This window comes from Akebia trifoliata, chromosome 15, assembly GCF_017979445.1.
Source record: "Akebia trifoliata isolate Shusen 1 chromosome 15, ASM1797944v1, whole genome shotgun sequence".
NCBI lineage: Eukaryota > Viridiplantae > Streptophyta > Magnoliopsida > Ranunculales > Lardizabalaceae > Akebia > Akebia trifoliata.
The window spans coordinates 1-19512 of NC_141389.1; the positions used below are offsets into that span (position 1 = coordinate 1).

The 19512-nt window shown below is 37.2% G+C and overlaps 3 protein-coding genes across 4 annotated transcripts; 2 read left to right on the plus strand and 1 right to left on the minus strand.

Moving 5' to 3' along the window:
• Nucleotides 1-1690: 1690 nt before the first annotated feature.
• On the plus strand, nucleotides 1691-9741 carry LOC147383695 (ABSCISIC ACID-INSENSITIVE 5-like protein 2). 2 transcript variants are annotated; one of them, XM_086426473.1, is made up of 4 exons: nucleotides 1691-2013; nucleotides 2523-3338; nucleotides 3452-3523; nucleotides 9364-9741. In XM_086426473.1, the coding sequence occupies exons 2-4, from the start codon at nucleotides 2565-2567 to the stop codon at nucleotides 9442-9444; spliced, it is 927 nt and encodes a 308-aa protein (XP_086282599.1). In that variant the 5' UTR covers nucleotides 1691-2013; nucleotides 2523-2564; the 3' UTR covers nucleotides 9445-9741. The 2 variants fall into 2 exon arrangements, with proteins under 2 accessions (XP_086282599.1, XP_086282598.1); XM_086426472.1 differs by having other exon boundaries at nucleotides 1692-2013; nucleotides 2518-3338.
• Nucleotides 9742-11456: 1715 nt separating this feature from the next.
• On the plus strand, nucleotides 11457-15053 carry HIT3 (HIS triad family protein 3). The gene is made up of 5 exons (XM_086426474.1): nucleotides 11457-11633; nucleotides 12275-12332; nucleotides 13886-13975; nucleotides 14616-14733; nucleotides 14837-15053. Exons 1-5 carry the CDS (start codon nucleotides 11503-11505, stop codon nucleotides 14902-14904), a joined length of 465 nt encoding a protein of 154 aa, XP_086282600.1. The 5' UTR covers nucleotides 11457-11502; the 3' UTR covers nucleotides 14905-15053.
• Nucleotides 15054-17685: 2632 nt separating this feature from the next.
• LOC147383697 (protein RETICULATA-RELATED 3, chloroplastic-like) lies at nucleotides 17686-19020 on the minus strand. Its single transcript, XM_086426470.1, has one exon. It carries the CDS (start codon nucleotides 18947-18949, stop codon nucleotides 17828-17830), a length of 1122 nt encoding a protein of 373 aa, XP_086282596.1. The 5' UTR covers nucleotides 18950-19020; the 3' UTR covers nucleotides 17686-17827.
• Nucleotides 19021-19512: the final 492 nt, after the last annotated feature.

Below are 19512 nucleotides of genomic sequence, written 5' to 3' on the forward strand. Positions count from 1 at the left end.
GAAATTGTTCTTCAAGTTTTATCTTAGTTTGGTGAATATTATCTTTCGGTTACAATCTGTATGTATTTGTGGCGTTTGGTGGATATTCAGCGTAGGTTTGGCTAGTAGGAATAAAGGTGTGTTTGGCATGTGACATAAGATCATGTTTTTTGGATCCACTCCAAGGTATGTAAAGTAACAAAATAACTGCATAAATTTGAAATTTATAACGTGGATTGACACTCCAGGGTTTGCTCAAGTAACAAGGTTGAAAAAATAAGGTCCCCTTGAAGTCAGAATTCCAATAAGTTTTTGTAATAAAAATAGGTTTGTCGGGTAATGATACACACATGTTCATTCGTATGGTTATAGATTTTCATTCCAAATTGATTATAATCCTCGAAAACAACAAAAAATTAGGTACTCCGTACGAATACTTGTTCTCGTTGAGAACTTTAAATTTTTTTACAGGTTATTGAAACGACCGTATCTCCTTACTAGTTCAAATGATGATGATGATGCGTTCAAATGGTAATATTTTGTGGGATTTACTTCTAACTTACACCACTCGTCCATATAGAAAATACATACGTTTTTCAAGAAGAAGGATTTTCGATACTGATTGACTATCATTTTGAAAACAACAAAGAATCGGGTATTTCGGACGAGCACCCGTTTTTGTTAAAAAGTTGAAATTTTTTACTATTTAATTGAAGCGATTGTATCTCCCTACTTGTTCATTCGATGGATTTATACCGTATATCCACTCATCCGTATGATGATAACTACATTTCCATGATTCTGGATTTTCATTTTAAACTTATAGTCTGTCGAAAAACAATTATTACTCATTACATTTCCATGGTCATATCTTATTACTCATTTGTAAGACTTACTTCTAAATTATGTCCACTCACCTGCATCGAAAATACTTACGTTTTTAGAGAAGAAAGATTTTTGATACGAATTGATTATCATCCCTAAAAATAAGAGAGAATGGGGTACTCTGCACGAGTACTCGTTCTCATTGAAAACTTGAAATGTTTTACTATTTATTGGAACGGTTGTATTTCTTTGCTCGTTCATTCGCTCGATTCGTGGTCTATAAACGATATATGCATTTCAATGTTCTCGAATTTTCATTTTGAGATCTATAATTTGCCAAAAAATAGTGATTCCTATGAAATACTCCATTTTTTGAGGTATAATGATGATGCATTCAAATGGTCATACCTCATCATTCTAAACTTATAAACAACAAAGCACCCCATGTATTAATAAGGGCAATTTATATACAATAGTCAAATTGTTTTATCTTATATGAGTTAAAATTTTGGAATGAATTGGTTTTTGGTGAGTATGATCTCGATAATAAGGAAATCATCTACTCTAAAAATCAGTTTTATTCCGAAACTTCAAACCCCATTAAAATAAGTTTAAAAATCGTGAATCATACAATTTTTTTTTTTTTTTAAAAAAAGTCAGTTTTGATGCAATTAGAACTTTCAGAATGAGCTGCTTTTTGATCAGGATGATCTCCTCATCAAAGACCGTCACCGAAAATCAGCTCATTTGCAAACTTTTAACCCATCTAAGACGAAAGAAATTGGCTATTGTGAGGTTACCTTGGTTGTAGAGTGCCTTTAACAGTACTCTACAAATACACGTGGCTGCATATTATTTGTTGTTAGCAAACACGTTCCAATCGGCCTCACAGGTCTTCTAGTCGAGTGGAGTGAAACTCGGGATTTTAAAACACTAGTAACAATTCCAGGGCCACACAGCTCAGGTTTTTTGTTCGAAGGGAGTCATTCGTCTCTGCCGATTTAAGCAGGGACCAAGGACTAAGTTTTTCTGAAAATAGGTTTATGGCTTCTTCTTTTTTCTGATCGACCATCGAAGAATGGGTATTTAGGTTTCATCTTTAGATGATACAATAATAACAACAGAAAAAATTGGCTCTTTTGAAGATTCAGATCGTACTCAGCGGCAAGCAAGTACAGTGTGTAGTGAAACAATTTGGAGAATTTCATGGTCAGTTTTTTTTTTCATCGATATCTTGTTCTCTATTTCTTTATGAAGCTCGTTTTGATGTTATTTTATTTTTATTTGCGGGTGTAGTGGAGTGATAGTGGGCGATCTGATGGTTTATCTCCTTACGGTTCTTTTCCTTGCTTTTTTATTTTTATTTTTATGGGACGAATGCGATCTACAACCATTCAAGGAATTTTTTTTTTTTTTTTTTTGGGGGGGGGGGGGGGGGGGGGGTGGCTACTTTCTGATTCGAGTTTTGTGCCTGGGTTTGAACGAGTTGATGGTTTTAAGCAAGATTTTTGCGGGGGAATTTACATCCATGTCAGGCAGATGCAATGTATTAAAGACGGTCTTTTTGTTTTTCTAAATAATACCTTTTAACTAAGTGCTATGTAATGTCTCCCAATTTTATTTTTATATTTTTGTGCAGTTCAAACCTGAGATTTGTTAAGAATAATAGAACATAACTGAAAATCTATCTTCCTTGTTGTCCCAATCTTGTAGTGTAGGTATTAGGTTTGGAATGATAATTTAGGGGGAAAGATTGGTGAATGGGGATTCAGACAATGAGTTCTCAAGGTGGTAGTAACCAGTTCCAGCCATTGGCTCAACAAGGCTCCTTGTATAGTTTTACATTCGATGAAGTTCAGAACCAATTAGGTGACTTGGGCAAACCACTGAACAGCATGAACCTTGAGGAGCTACTAAAAAATGTTTGGACAGCTGAAGCCAACCTTGATGCTGAGAATGCTGTTTCAAGTACAGACCAACTTGAATCGGCTTTTGCTCCACAGCGTCAGGCAAGCCTGACTTTAACTAGGGCTCTTAGCAAGAAAACTGTGGATGAAGTTTGGCGAGATATTCAACAAGTACAGAATAATAATACTACTAGTGAAGAGAAGAAACTTCAGGAAAAGCAGCCAACACTGGGTGAGATGACATTGGAAGATTTCTTGGTGAAAGCAGGAGTTGTTGCTGAAGCTTCTGTGGGGAAGAAAAATGTTATAGGGATCGACCCAATGTCACAAAATTTCCCAGAACAAGCCCCCCAGTGGTTTCAGTACCAGCCTCAATCTCCACAACAAAATATGATGGGGGGATTCATACCAGAACACTCAGGTGCAAGCCCTCCTTTAGATGATGTCTCATATGTCGAGAACCAAATGGACATGTCACCCCCTTTGATGGGCACCTTGTTAGATAAACAGAGGTCTGGAAGGAAACGTGTTGCCCCTGGTGACTTGGTTGAGAAAACGGTCGAGAGGAGGCAGAAGAGAATGATCAAGAATAGGGAGTCTGCAGCCCGGTCACGAGCCAGGAAGCAGGTGTGCGTCTGAACGTTAATTGTTCCTTTAAGGAAACTCCATTAACATGATCTTTTTTTATTTTTATTTTTCCCCACCTTGATGGATGGATGGATATCTTTGGCTATCGACAGGCTTACACCAATGAGTTGGAGAACAAGGTTTCACGTCTAGAAGAAGAGAATGAAAGACTCAAGAAACAGAAGGTAAGGTTCTATGATATTTCTCCCTGATAATCTTCTCTCTTTTTTCCCCTTTCAGTTGGTTTTATAAAAGGTATCATTTTGTATTGAAAGCTTAGTTTGTCCTCCATTATTTTTTTAGCATAGAAGTGGATGGTGCAAAATCGTTGATATGAGATTAAGTTAGAATTGTTCTCGAGCTCCTACTTATTGACGCATGCATATCCAAATTCCAATAAGTGTCCTGAGAACCAATCATGCAATACTTTGTAGAGAAACCCCTTTCTAATGTTTAGAAAGAAAATAGCTGGAAATGCCTCTTTGAGTGGAATTTCTCTCACCAAGTATCCTCTCAAAATTGGGTTCAGTCACCTTTACCCACCTTGAATTGCATGGTATTGCTATATTCAAGCTGGATATTTCAAATGCTCCATCAAAGGCTACATGCCTGCACCCATATGTGAATCTAACCCCATTATTATACCAATTTTTTTCTTTCTTGCTTTTAACCATTCGCCTCCAAAGGCTATTAGGCTTTCTTTTCTCAAATATGCGAGTTCATGGCTAACATTTCTCAGCTCTAATCTTCCCAATTCACCAGGTGAAAACCTTTCCTAGTCAACAAGATGATATTTGAGTTAATCATCCAAACCATTTCTTATGAAGTCCCTAACCAATTTATCCAATATCCTCATGATGCACATTGGAATATAAAGGAGAGAATAAAAAAAAAAAATAAATAATGAAAAAGACTATACAAAGTGATCTTTATTTGAGAGCTTCGTCCCCTTGGATAAGTTTCGGATCTTCCGCAAGGGTAAACTTCTAGCAAACCACTGTTTGACTTGATCACAGTTGGACTTTGAACTAACCCTCGAGGGGAGCCCAATATAATATTAAGGAAGCTCTCAAACTCATTCCTTGAGTTAGTAACATGCTTCCCAATATCATCACCCTCCCAGTCTTTGAAACCCTTGTTTTTGTCAAGTTTGACGCCCAAATCTGAAACCACAACAAAGCAACATCTCTTATAATGGAGTGAGAGTGGGTAGCAACTATAAAGAGTTATGTGTCCTCTGCCTTTTGGTGGACTTAAAATCCAAAAACTAGTAATTTTCCAAAAAAAATAAAAATTGCACCATTTACAAAATTAAGATGAGAGATCAATGATCCCCAATTGTGGTTGAAAATCTTTCATTACTCCCATTTCCTGATGCAGTCCAAGTTAACTAGTTGTTGGAGTTAGTTAGTTAGTTGTTTGTTATTTCGGTTAGCAACAACTTGAAATATTTACTTAGTTGTCGAAGTTGGTTAGTTCCTCTTTAGTTTTCTTTTATTACTGTAAGTGTTCGTGTAAGGGTGATGTAGTCACTTCACTTGGGCTGTTATGTTTCTGTTTTGCCTATAAATAAGCCATCAAATGTAATTGTAAATCTGTTTTAGTTGAATAAAATAGATGAGAGAGAGATTTTTTTCTTCCAACTTGACTTCTTAACTTCTCTTGAAGTTTTCACACAAATTAGTCTAAATTTTCAGATCTGATTGCATCATTTCCATCTCTTGCTTTAACCATAACTATGAATAGACAAAGAGACAAAATAACGAAGAAGTGTACCATCAAACTGAACTTTCTGATTCATTTTTTTTTAGTTTGATCTGAAACCCATCCTCCAAGAAAATAATCCAAGAATGTCCAACCACCATGGTTGTATGCCTCATCTCATATTGATCTCCACACGATTGTCAATATTTTCGAATGGATTATGGTATCCATGCATTCATTAGCGTTAAGAATCCCATCCCAACATCTATCTTTCCCTAATAACGGCCCTTTGACCTTGAGAAATTACAATGGGCAATACTCTTTTCATCCTGGAAGCTAGAGTTTTAGTGGAGATAAGGCTTTGGGTCCATATGGTTTTATCATGGCAATTTATAAGGAGTGTTTGCATCTTGTCAAAGTAGTTCTTGTGAAGATTTTGAAAGGGTTTCAATAAAGGGAGGATATATTTGGATTTTATTTTACCAGTAGCTTTTACCACTCTTATATCTATGATTGAGAAACGGGAGGGAATTAAAGACTTCAGGCCTATAAGGTCAACAGTCTGTGATCCCACTGTTGTGGCTCAAGGCAAGTGTGTAAGGATGGGATAATGAAGAAGTTAGCAATTCTTGTAGAGTAAAAGCTGTCTCAATTGATTGTCCAGTGCAAACCGATGAGAAAACGAAACATTCACTTTAAATGGTCAAACTTCAGTTTTATCATAATAAATACGAAAGTTTTGTTCACTTCAAGTGGGTACGCTTCATTCTTTCTCAAACTCAACTCAATTTCCAGGAAAGCACCCAACGATCCTGAATAGGTCCAGAAAGACTGTCCTGATGGATTCGTAAAATTGTGAACTTGGAGCTTCGATGGATTTTATAGGGAAGAGATGAATGTGGAGTGTGTGGAATCAATTTTTTTTCATTTAGGCTTTGCTGGGAGTAGAGAAGTAAAGGAGTAGAGATTGTAGAAACAGGAAAAATGTTTGAATTGAGGGTTTTTCTACGGCTAAAGGAAGACTTGTGACTAAGTAGGATCTTAACGTCTGTTGGAGATTCAGGTAGGGAGTACTGGGAGAAACACGTTTCGGAGGGGAGAACCATGATAGCTTTAGAGATGCAGAACATGTTTGGTAAGTTTGTGAAACTTCAGTTGTTTGAAGATCCAAATCCTTGTTTTCCCAGAAGGCAAGGATGGTAAGGGGTGGTTGGGTATTAGTTTGAAGTTGAGAGCTTGTTTGTGAACTTGAAGAGAAGATGGAGCGCTTTTAGGGGCTGCTCAAGTTGAGAAGGGGGAACTGAGCAAAGGGGCAGACCTCTTAGGGGATTGCTACGTGGGCTCAAGTGCTGCGAACAAAGAAGAAAGAACCATTTAGATTGAGTGAGGAGAAGGAGGTAAGGGGGTGCGGATGAGAATGGAAGGGAATCTGTTTTGGGGATGGAGGATTGTTATGGGGTGTGGAAGTGGGCAATGGTCTGTAGTTTGAACTGTGAAGTTGTTAACTGGAGTTTATTAAAGGAAGCTGTGAGGAAAGGTTGAAGGAGAGCAGAAACATAAGGGAACCTAATTTGAAGTGCTATGCGTGGGGGAATTCGAGTAGAGTGGTTCTTGCTAAGAATAAATTTGTGGCTACCTTGATCCTTGGTTTGAAATCAGTGTTGTTAACGGGAATAGAGGTGAAGTTCTCTTAGTGGTATGCGAAAGTCAATAAGTTGGATGAATCGTGGATAAAGGAAAGGTCTTGGGTGAAGGTTACGGGGTTGCCTTTTAATTTTTGGACCCCCCAGGCTTTTGGTTATATTGGGTAGCAGTTGGGGGGTCTTTTTGAGGTGGATTATCAAACAACAAAGTTGGGGGATTTGTCATCCACTAGACTTAAGGTAAGATATAGGCCATGGAGATTGCCTGGAGGGCTTTTGGTGGAAGAAGGTGGGTGTTGTTACAAAGTGGGTAACAGCCTTGACGATTTCAGTCCAGTGGAGATCCATGATTTGGTAGATCTAAAGGGAAAGGCTAAGTTGGTGGTGGGAGAGAAAAAAGGGAGTGGTAGGCTGGCGGAGGTTGCGTCTTCGTTGTGTTCTTTTGTCGTTGAAGTTGGGGTCAACGAAGGTGTGTCCGGTGTGCAGTAGTGTAAGACTGGTCAATCGGTAGAGGTGTAGTTGGTGTTAAATTCAGGAGAAGGGGCGGAATCAGATCTTGGCCCTTTATTTGAATTAAAGCCTACTTTGTGTATGAGGGGTGATTACATGGTTGCTTGTGCAGAGTTGAAGAGGACTCGTGGTTGTACATCAGATTTGAGTAGGGCGACCAAAAAACAAAAGAAATTTCTAGATAAGTTCGCTAAGAAAGAATTCACAGTTGGGTTTATAATTGAGTGGTGGAGAGACGTAGGAAACAAGTGGGGAGGGCTCGTGCATGTGTTAAAAAGGTTTGGAGGGTTAAATCGTGCAAGAACAAGTTTGCATAAACATTCTAGAACGTTCGAATTTTAATAAAAGATTTTTATATCGATATATTTCAAAATACTTTTCAAAACATTCCAAAATACTATGTTACATTCGAAATTTCACAATGTTTCATTTTGGTATGTCAAAAAACCAAAATGTTCCATTGAAACAATTTGAAATGGAATGAAGATTTGAACCAGGGGTTTAACACCAAGTACTGTTGGGAATGTGTTCCAACTAACCCAAACATGCTTAGTAGCAATATTCTATGCCTGAATTAGAATGCATGTTTGTGGGGGTGGCTTTTTCTTGTGTCACCAAATACAATGCTCCACCTAGGTAGGGTATCAAATAAGCTATTAAATCCATCTCAAACTCACCCTTGGTTTTCTTCTTACCCCTTTTGAGCTCAAAATATGATTGATTGTAGTTGTTAATGATGAGATGAGAGTTTTCCCAACAATCTTCATTTCTCTCTTGACTGGCTAGGATAGGGTGTAGGTCACTGTTGGTGGCTGGAGATGGATTCCTTGGATACATCTTGTTTGATCCTTCATGGATCCGGTTATGGGAAATTCCCTTTCACTTCTGGTCAACTACACCTATTCTTGAAAATTGGAAATTCCATGGCAGGACCAGTAGTGGTTTATTAAGGTATCAAACTTATGAGGAGTTTGGACTACACCCAAAATGTGCCAAGAAAGAATTAGGACATTCCAAGAATCTTGAATTCCATTACCAAAGCCAGTTGTGTTTTGTTGATTGTTGAGGTGTTGAATCTAATTTTGGAAGACAGGAGATGCCTTGAATGGAACACTGGCCAGACAATGGTGGTTGTTGCTTCCGTTTAGTTTTTCATACTGGTTTCCAACTGCATGTCATAGAGAAAGTCAATACCTGTACCAAAGCTGGTTGTGTTTCTATGATTGTTGAGGCATGGAATCGAGTTTCAGAACATAGAAGATGCCTTGAAAGGAACATTGGTCAGATGATCTATTATGCTCTTGGAGGAGACTCATGGTTGTTTGTTGCTTCTACAGTTCTTCCCATGCTTCTGTGGCAAACATCACCAGGTATAATGTGGTGAAGTGTGGGCTTCCCATTGCTTATGTTAAAGAGAAAAAACTTGTGCGCACAGGAAGGGATGAGGAAGATGTCCAATGACATGGCTCAGTCACATGTTCATGAAGACCTTAAAAATGAGTCAGCTCATGTGGCCACGTCCACCACTAACTCAGATTCGAAGAGATAACATCCTTACTGGACAAAAGAATAGTAATGAGACTACGAAAAACCAGTCTTCGATATGTCTGGGGTTTGGGTCCTGGGCTTGAATATAAGTGATTCATGAAGGGTTAAGTGGGAAGATTCCTGATGAAGTTGATACTTGGATGTTTCCACACCAGTGCAACCAGATTTCAGCGCATTGGCATTGTCCGAAGTGACCCATTGAGAAAAATACAAGCAATAGGTCAGGCACAATGTCAATGCGTTACCTATGGTTTCAAAACCTAGAGATCTTTTTGTTAGTCCATAGATCGGCTTTCCAAAGTTTTCTAGATTCAGAGGAAGTCTCATCTATTTCCCATAATGGGTACAATATGACAGTCTCAGATTCTTGTGAACTATGGATTTTCACGGGGAATTCAGTTGGAAGTGGTGGTGGCATTTTGGGCATCTAATTAAGTGCCAGTGGTGGGCGCTTGTACAAATTTTCTTTCTCTTTTTGATAAGTGATAATTCGTATATGCTTCTAATTACTTGCATGACTTTATTGGTGATGAGCATTTGCAGGCTTTTATTAGTTCTATTATTATTATTTTGCATTCTCAAGAAAACTTGATAAATTATTATTGTGCATTTTCTTGTAGGAGCTGGAGGATATATTGCCATGGGTACCAGTACCAGAACCAAAATATCAGCTTCGAAGAACAAGCTCAGCCACTCACTGACCTGCTCTGTGAAGGTTTTGTAGGGTTTGGTGGCACTCCTTGATATTTCTGCACCTATGAAAAATAAATATGCTTTTGAAATGCCAGGGAAACTACTTTTCCCTATTTCCCCTGACATCATGGAAGTCTGTAGGGCCGGCATGTATTGATCTGTTGCCTGCCTCAAATGTACATTTAGTGTTCACTTATTTCAGATTTTACACAGAACCGTAATTGTTTTCCATGTCAAGTGTTTACCTTCTTTGGAAATTGTGTATGGGTTTTTGCAGTCATGTGCTTCCCAAAAACTTAAATTTAGAGTTTTACTGTGCAGAATCCAAACCAAAATATGCAGATTTTCCCCCATTTTCTCTCGCCCAACTTGTATTGGGCTCGGTTTTGACGAAGGGTGCTCTGCTAAAAGGACTAAAGTTCTAGAATAGAAAAGGAACTGACGTACAATAACATAGAAATTTTCTTTTGCCAGTGGAGCATAGCATCTCAAACAGAATGTCTCTTGATAGACATTTATTGATGATAAATATTTGAAGAGCGAGTTTTTTTGTGTGTGTGGGTGTGGTTACATTTTAATTAGAACTAGATGATGATGATGGCATTAACTAGATCAAGCGGTGGAAGTCTCACCATTAAGGGACACCATGATCAAGATGATAAATCATACAAAAATTCAAATCATTCTTTCTTGTTGATGCACCCTGTATGCAACAAGTGGAGAAGGCCATACCTGTTTCTTGAATGGTTTTCCAGTATACTTAAAATTTTTGGGCCGGCCATGATCCTAAATTTAAAAGTTCAATGTGTTTTAGAGAGTACTTTGGCCAATTTCATGAGTAATTAGTTTCATGATTTACATGTAACTTGCTACTAATAAGGCCTTGTGGGCAAGTAGGAGTATAAGAAATTATTCAAGATTTTTTTCACTGTTTTAATAGTTTCCAAGCAAAATATATTCCAAATAGTACAGTATTCAGCGTCAAACAACAATACATGATTTCTTGAAAAATATTTTGAGAATTTTTTTATGGAGCAACCTATGTTACCTCGGTTCTGACCGATAGTGATTAGCCACTAGAAGGAATCTGCTTTCTAGGCCTTGGAAGAGAAAATTCATTTCTTGGTTTGTAGTTGTTGTTGTGAGATGTCTAATATTTTTATTGGTTTGGACTTCAAGAAGTAAGACAGTATCAAAAGGGATTTTTCCCAAAGCATAGTGGGCTAATCCAGGTTACTTGACTGGGCCCATGCAAGGGTTCGGTGATAGGGCCCTCAAGGCAATTTTATTTTGAGTATATTTATGTACTTTGAGTTGGATTTCTTTGTATTTATTTATTTATTTATTTTTTTTGGCTCTGTGAGGTTCCTTGCGGTAGAGGATAGAGAATGTAATCTTTATTGTTGATAATTGATTTCTCTCCATCTTCTTTGTGAATGTAGGCAATTTGCCAAAACACATAATTTTTATGTTCTTGTGTGTTTGTTTCTTCTTTATTTTTAGTCTTGTTATGTTTTCGCACGACACAAATTATAATATAATTATATACATTTAATGATGTAAATTTTAAATATAAAATATATAAAAATATTAGAAAATAGGATATATCTTATAATTTGAAATAACAACATGAAACTCAAACATACTCTTTTTAAGCAAACTAAAATTCATGGAGAGATTGGAGGTGTCTTTGACATGATCCGATGCAATTTGATTGTAGAGGACAAATTTCTATGAATTTGTTTTTCAAAAGTAAAAAAGCTTAAAAATTATTTTTCATGGTTAAATTTTAATTTTAAATTTAGGAGTTGGGGTAGGAGTTTAGTGGCAGTCCATTTTCAAAACTTTCGATTAAGTCCATGAAGACTTTTTTTTGAATATTTTTAGGATCAAAATTGTTTCCATGAGCTCAAGGATCCTTGGTAAGATTTGAAATCTTACTAAGTTGGTGAGAAAATTTTCCTCTCTCTAATATGACCAAAATGCCCTCAAACTTGACGCGCCCTTCTCCTTATGGCCGTGTCTAGGCAAAAAGAAAGGCAGGGTTTGGCGGAGCCAGATGGAGAATGAGTGCTGAAGGTCATTGGAAAAATAAAAGCTTAAATAGCAGAATTGGAGTCATAACCTCACACTTTAGTCCGATGGCTTCTGAGAAAGAAGCGGCTCTTGCAGCTGTTCCATCTGATTCCCCCACCATGTAATTTCTCTCTTCTCTTTTTTGATAAGTACTCTCTCTCTCTCTCTCTCCACTTCTTCCTGTCCTTGTGATTAATAATTATTTTCTTTGCTTGCAATCTCTAAACTCGACTAACTTACTTCTCAAATATTGAATCTTTAATAGATTTGTTTGATGGCTTGGTTGTAAGTGATAACCCTTTCCATCTCCAATAATTTCTTTTAATTGTCAAATCTGACAGGTTACAGGGAGTCAGGTCTTAGATCTTAAGTTTTCTTATAATTTCTTTGATGAACTCTGTAAAATCATTAGCACAAAGCAAAAACCCTCGTTTCTTCATTTTTTTGTTGTTATGATTTTGGATCTATGAATTTGCCAATCTACTTGAAAGTGCCAACTCAGTAAGTTGTTAAACACATGGTTTGTTCTAATTCTAAGGCATTTTTTAAAATCTCATCCGAGACTACTCGGCCTCGTTCATGGACGAGACGTCAAAACAAGTTTTAAAACCATGCCTGTACCGTCTCACTTATCTATTTTTATTTTTATTTTTACCCCCAATCTACAATGATGCACAGCACATGTAGAAGATTTAAAATGTTATGAGTTACGACAACATAATGAGATGAGATATATCAACTTTTTCTCTGTTTTATTTGCAGATTTGATAAAATTATAAAGAAGGAAATCCCTTCCAATGTGGTTTATGAGGATGATAAGGTACCGTGTTGTTTTCTACTTGAAATACTTTCTCTTTGTAATGGCGTTTTTCCTGTTATCCAACTCTACAGGTAGCAGTATCATAGAAATCATAAATTCACTCACAGAAGGAAGGAATGGGGTTCTACAAATGTTGATGATTGTAATATTTAGCTTTATCCTATGGATTAACCGATCTGATTGTTTAAATTTTTACTTTTTCTTCTATATTAGATGGATATAAAGGATAATTAAGATTTTGGTGGTAATACAAAGACATCTTGTTTCTAAAGTTTTACATCTCTTGTGCTTTCTGTGCCATGGTTCACTATTGTCACTACCTATAATTCTATAGAGAAAGAACTCTAAGTGAACAAAATCTGATTAGAAATGTAGGCATGTGGATTTTTTTTATTCATGTTTGTATTATATCATTCTTCTTAAGCCTAAAACAAGTTTATTTTTTATGTTTCAAAAGACCTGCTAGTTTACAATAACATTTTCCATTGCATATGCCATAACTTATAGTTTTCTTTGTGATATATTACCTAGCCTTCTATAGTGAGTTTTTAATGTGTAATTTCCTAGAAATAATCTTTTTAACTTCGAGATGATTGAAAGAAAACAGTTTTCTGTACTCATAATAGCTTGGCAAGTGTGGATCACCTGTACCATCTTCATTAACCAAACCAAACCCTTCAACTTTGTGTATTTACTTTAGATGTATGATACTTGCAGCAAAGTGCCAGGTGGTTCACAGCTCTAATTTGAATGATCCTCCATTTTAGGGATTGTGTCTATGGTTGAAATTTTTTTAAAGGGCTTTTCCAACCCAACAGTGGTAGTAATGTTAGGGTGGTGGTGTCTTTGTTTTGGGGGTGCGTGATGCAGGGTCGGGCGTAGAATAAGAAAAGCTCCAAAAAACTCAACACAAAAGGTAAAATACGAAATTTTATTAATTCTCCCAAAAATAATATCTCCATTACATAGAAATCTATTATAAAGCAAGGATTGCTAATTAATGGAAGTAAGAAGAATTAATAAAAATGGAAATTTTCATGTTAACCATGAATTTGGAAACTAATAATCGAGATGAATCTAAAGCAACAAACGGAATTAAAAACGGACTTTCCTAAAGAAAGTTATAACGAAAATAAAACTTTCCTAAGATAGTAAATGTACTAATTTGATGGCCTAAAAGATGGAATTTGGACAAAATCCGACGTAAGCAATCGCGAAGCGATTAGTATTGACCGTTGGGCTGTTTCCAATTGATCTAGGGTCTTCCTGAGTCATTTTGATGAAGTTGAGTTTTGGCCCGTTTTCTCTCCCATGCTTCGAGATAGGTATCTGCCATCTCCTGTACTGCATCAGTGGGGGAAAGGTGAAATGTGTTTGTAATGGAAAAGGTGAATGTGTTTCTTGGTTGTTTTATTTTGTTTGGATTAGTTGCTAAAATAGTTACTCATTAATGAGATGCTACTTTATCTGTATTTTTATTTATAATAGAATACTATGAAATCTTAAATTCTGGTTTTGATCTCCACCTTCTGTGATCGGTGGTGTGTATACAGGTTCTTGCATTCAGGGACATAGCTCCCCAAGCTCCCACACACATCTTAATTATTCCCAAAGTTAAGGATGGACTAACTGGTCTCTCTAAGGTATTCCTCTATAGCAGTTTCATTTTATGTATCTCAGAACACTCATGTGAATCCCTGACATAGAACTCCTACAGAACAGTTATTGTCTAGAAAGTAGTAATAATGAATAAAGAAGCTCCTGTGTTTCAAATTATTTGCAAGTAGGGCCCTTCATCAACACGGCTTTTATTTCTTAACGATAACACCCGAAAATCAACTGTAACAAATTATAAATGTTAATGTCACCGATTCTTTTGACAATGTAAAAGTCAGGTTGTTATCAAGTTACCTTTAAAGTATAAAAAAATCTGTCTCAGCTATAGGCAAAATTTTAAAGAACCAAGCTGACTACTAACCTTTTACCAATCCTTTTTTTTTTTGTATGTAAAGAACCTCAAAATTCATTACTATCTATGGATTCACCTTCCGCTTGAATGTTGTGTGTTGATGCACCAACGCACCCAATTGGTACTATTACTGGTCTGAGTTGTACATGTTCAAACCATCTAAATCTAGTTTCCGTAATTTATTTCCTATTAATGCTATTCCTAGATTTCACTGGACATGTTCATTTCTTTTTTTCTTTTTTTCTTTTCATCTGCTTTACTCATTCCGTAACTATGATACTGTCAATTAAATGTGAATATAATGTTGTTTTCAGGCAGAGGAGAGACATTGTGAGATTCTTGGGCATCTTCTGTTTACTGCCAAGATCATTGCTGAACAGGAAGGACTCAAAGATGGTTTCAGGATTGTCATCAATGATGGACCCAATGGATGTACATATTCTATAAGCCTTCTCATTCTTTGTTTTATAGGAATTGAAGTGGAGAACTTTTCGTGTTTTCCTGCTTGTTCATTTTGGTCAACTATTTTTTGCAGGTCAATCTGTTTATCACCTTCACATCCACCTTCTTGGGGGACGGCAAATGAATTGGCCCCCGGGCTAATGAGGGAATTTATTATATTAGACCAGCAGTATGGATTAAGGTCTTGTATGGTTAGAACCTTGCATGTTGAATTGATGAAAGAAGAGAAAACTTTGCAGATCTCCCCTATGCATAGTGGTATTTGACAGTAATGAACTTGGTTGTGGTTACTATTGTTTGGCCGTAGTGTTACTAGAAAGTTGAAATAAAATATGGCATTGGAGGGGTAAGGGGTGCTTACATATTTATCATTGATTGTGTTACAATTATATTAGAGTGAAACATATGATACCCTACAATTGAATGGGTGACATTTAGATAACAACCAACTCCCCAGGGATCTCTGATGATACTTGGATCCCTAATTGATGAGTCAGTAATGAATCAAATTCCAACTCCACATGACCTCTGCTAATTGGACTAGTTGAATGAGACTGCCACCACATATTTATGCACTCCTCGTGAAAAATATGCTCGCAGTTCGTTAGATGCCTCCCGATCTCATCATCCTCATACACACTTAAGCAAATTGTACACTCCAAATCCATGGTTGTGCTCATTGGATTTTTATGAGGAAAGAGAGAATGAAGCGATGATCGAAGCATTGAGACTGTTTGAGAATTGCTCACTTCAATCCTCATTTATGTTCTCAAACAGACAGTCTTGATGTTTCGATCATTACTTCACTTTCTTTTTCTACAAATCCGATAGATACAATGATGGTATTTGACTGTGCAATTTGTTCATGTTTGCTTGAGTATTATGAAATTGGTAGACAAATATTCGACTGCTAGCATATTTTTTACATGGAGTGTGTAGCTATGTGGCTCAAATTTGTAGAGTTTTTTTGGAGTTCGAAGTTGACTCATCAGGGAGGGATCAAAGAGTCATTAGAGACAATCTCTAGTGAATTGGTTGTTGTCGAAATGTCTTTAGAATTGTATTTGTGTTTAACTCTAATATTATTTCGACTGCATTAATGGTAAACGTGTATCTCCCCTTGCCTCTCCAGTAATGCAATCCTTGCATATCTCCCCCACCCATATAGATATATTCGCATTTGATAGTTGCCAGTCTGCTGTTGTTTGATAGTTACAGTAGTTTATTTATTTGTAGATTTGTATGTTAAATAGTAGTAATTGTACAGTCATGTGTAAAGGAAAATTGGTGACTTCCAGAGGGAATTCAACGGTATTACTTCTGGAATTGGTCCATGCAGATAAAAACTTATGACCCAAAGGTCCCATGTTTAGTGAACAAACTGTTTTATCATCCCCAAATGCAGGCATCTCTGTGCCACTGAGAGATTTGTTCAATCATTTGCTCAAAGAGGAAGAGTATGGGTTGAGTGGGTGTTTGTGAATTTGGTAAACTAAAAACATCACTGGTCTGCTATTCCATCATGGGTATTTAGTTCGGATATTGCCATTGAGATGACATACAAGCTCCTTCGCTTGATCACGAGTCTTGAGACAATGATCTCTTGCATCGACCCTCAAATACCCTGACCAATCGGAAGATGAAGAAGACTCCATAGGATTCTCTCTTGAGTCCCTATAGGCATAACCAAGAGCTAACCAAGAGTCTAGCAAGAGATGCACACAAAGATCTGGGAAGATACCATACGATACCCAAGTAAAAAGGTATGCCCAAACCCCATGTACCAACCTGCGATGGATAAGGTGATTCAGTCTTTTCATCTTCCTTGCAAAGGAAATAAAAATTGGCCGCATAAACACTCCTAATGGGATTTTAGAAGACACTTTCGGACCCCAAACTGCTACCTTTGGGAATGAAGGGACTCTACACTCATGTTGTCAAAAGATCTCAAAGAAAACTTGCCATCTCTACTCCCCACATCCTCAAGCTTTGGATTACCCGGAGCCGCCTCCACACACACTAGCATTCTTATAACATCTCCAGCTTCCCAGTCATTCAAAGAGCTCCGAAAAGAAACTTGAAATGGACAAGCCTTTCTTTTGAGAAATAGCATACAGTTATAGGAATAAACTCTTTCAACGACTACACAACTGGAGCTAAAGATACTACTAAAATATTGGTTAATTATTAAAAGGCATACTGTAGACATGGCATACAATTCACCAAGGTTGGGGAATTTCAATAATATCCATGTATCTCTGAAAGCAAGAAGTCTCGAGTCTGACACACACATAACCCACAAGTATGATCAAGCACAGGTGATGTATCTTACGGTCATAACTACGAAACGTTTTTTTATCTCGATTTCAAATGGATTGGGTTCTTCCTTTTTCTTGGTTTGCTCTTTTAAAAGGGTGGAGTTTCAATATCTTCTCTTCGAGGAAGGGGTATCTTTGGACTATCCTTCCAGCCGCTATTGCTTGAGGTATCTGGAGAGAGCGCAACAACAGGGTGTTCCACAGCAAGGAGAGTTCATCTAACAAAGTGATTTTTGAAATTTTAGGGATACTTTTTCTTTGGTCCAAGATGAGTAAGGACTTTGAGGGGGTGCGCTTACGAGATTTGGCTTTTAATTGGGACAACATCGGAGATCCTTAGATTCTTGTAGATCGAACTTGTTCTTCTACAATTCATTATATGTGCTTTTTATTTGTATTTGTCGGTCTTATTTTCGTTTTTGTTGCTTTTCTTGTTAGCTTGTATGGGGGCTTCCTCAGCCACCAATCTTCTTCTTCTTCTCCATTAATGATAGTTATATTTATCAAAAAAAAAAAAAACTACGTAACATTTCAAACTCCATTTTAGAACTCACTTATAAAACTCAAAACCAATATCCTAAAGCAGAAACCATTACAGGCTAAATGCCAGAGAAAATTGGGTTTGGAAACCATGATCCCACATTCCATTTATTCATGAAAAGAAAATCACTTATTCATAGACCTGTTAAATTACACAGATTTTAGATAATAACTCAATACACTCGACGAGAGTGATCCCAAATCAATCACTTACAAGTGGGCTGGTTACTGCTCTGATAATCCTCTTCTCCTTCCTCCAACTTCTCCCTTTCTTCAACTGAACCCGCCTTCTCCACTGCTTTTATCTCATCATCTACCTTCTGTGATCCCGTCAACCTTGCCAACACGACAAACGAAACTCCCCCAAGGACATTATTCAAGCACCTCAAGATCACCACTGAAGACTTAAATGCCAAAGGAGGTAATCCCTTGGCTAGCAGAAATTCGATCCCATTGAGAGTCTGATATCTCAGATTACTACTCAAACCCATATGAGTTGCCCAAGTCAGAGCATTCAACACGGTCGGGGGAGGCTTATTAGGTGTCTCGAAATTCGGATCCATCTTCTTTCTCATCAATATCAATCCATTAGAAATCGCAGTCCCCACCAGTCCAGCCGCAAATCCAACAGCAGCAAAAACAATTCCTTTATACACAAAAGTTCCAAATCGATCCAAACTACTATAGGCTCCTGGTTCAAACATGTGGCTATTTGGACAACTAGCGAAGATTGCAGGAAGATTCGACGCCGAAGACGACGACAGACTAGGTGCCAATAGATACATGAGAACAAAATTCAAAATGGATCCTACGACAAGAGTGGAGAAAACGAAATCGAGCTCATTCAGTCCGAAATTAGGTCGAGAAGCCATGTCACCTAGAACACATGCGCTCACGCCAACTATCTCTTCCATTAGAACCTTGAAAGGGAACTGTGGATCTGCTGCAACCCTAGATCTCCATCCGCTAAGGAAAAGCCCTACGATTCCAAAATCGGACGATGAAGATCGATTCTCAGAATCTCCATCACCATCACCTCTACGATCGGGACTCCAACCATCTCCATTGTTTCCACCACCGTTACCATGGCCGCCGATTCCGATACCTCCATTATCACCGTCATCGAGCTGTTCGACCTTTACGGCAATGTTAGGGTTTGATGCTCTGGTTTGGAGAAGAGAGAGCGAAAGGTTTAAGGGAGAAGAAAAATGAGATCTAAGGGAAATTTCCTGAGAAGGAGGGGCTTGGCCTGAAAAATAATGGTTCCCTGGGAGTTTATAACGGTGAGAGAGTGGAGAATATCGGAGCTGTGTTACTGTAGCCGCCATGTTTCCCCCACTCACAGGGAAGAGAGAGAGGGAGAGAGTATGTGAACTGGAGACGAGGAGAGAGAGTGCGCCAAGTACATTTATACATTGATCACAACCCATTTGACTTAGATCCGATATCCATTGGATATTCGAATTAATTTGATCTGAAAAATATGAAAAATTGGATTTTTGGATTGAAATCTTAAATCCGAAACAATTTCAGATCAGATTCAAATTTATCCCAATTCATTTCCAAACAAATCCAATCCGAATATATTTTAATATTTTTTTATTATTTTTAATTTTATGTACGTATATATAAATAAAATGTTGTATGTCATTTTCGTTTTCTTCTATATTTATAGTTAGAAATAGGTTTTTTAAAAATTTATATGATTTTATATTTTTTGAACATTAATAATTTGAAAATAAGACGTTTATTCGGATTGGATTGGTTTCAGATTAATGATGAAATGAAACATATCAATTTCGATTCACATATTCATTAATCCGTTCGGATTGGGTACATAATTAAAAAAAATTGGATCAGTACTGAAGTGATATTGATCCGATACCAAATC

What these genes read in the sequence shown, in the direction of transcription:
- HIT3 (XM_086426474.1), top strand. Translation starts at nt 11,503, where the DNA reads ATGAGTGCTGAAGGTCATTGGAAAAATAAAAGCTTAAATAGCAGAATT. An exon ending in TGGTTTATGAGGATGATAAG is followed by an intron (nt 12,333 to 13,885) that starts GTACCGTGTTGT and finishes GTGTGTATACAG; the next exon opens with GTTCTTGCATTCAGGGACAT. An exon ending in CAATGATGGACCCAATGGAT is followed by an intron (nt 14,734 to 14,836) that starts GTACATATTCTA and finishes TATTTTTTGCAG; the next exon opens with GTCAATCTGTTTATCACCTT.
- LOC147383695 (XM_086426473.1), top strand. Translation starts at nt 2,565, where the DNA reads ATGGGGATTCAGACAATGAGTTCTCAAGGTGGTAGTAACCAGTTCCAG. An exon ending in GGTCACGAGCCAGGAAGCAG is followed by an intron (nt 3,339 to 3,451) that starts GTGTGCGTCTGA and finishes GGCTATCGACAG; the next exon opens with GCTTACACCAATGAGTTGGA. An exon ending in AAAGACTCAAGAAACAGAAG is followed by an intron (nt 3,524 to 9,363) that starts GTAAGGTTCTAT and finishes ATTTTCTTGTAG; the next exon opens with GAGCTGGAGGATATATTGCC.
- LOC147383697 (XM_086426470.1), bottom strand. Translation starts at nt 18,949, where the DNA reads ATGGCGGCTACAGTAACACAGCTCCGATATTCTCCACTCTCTCACCGT.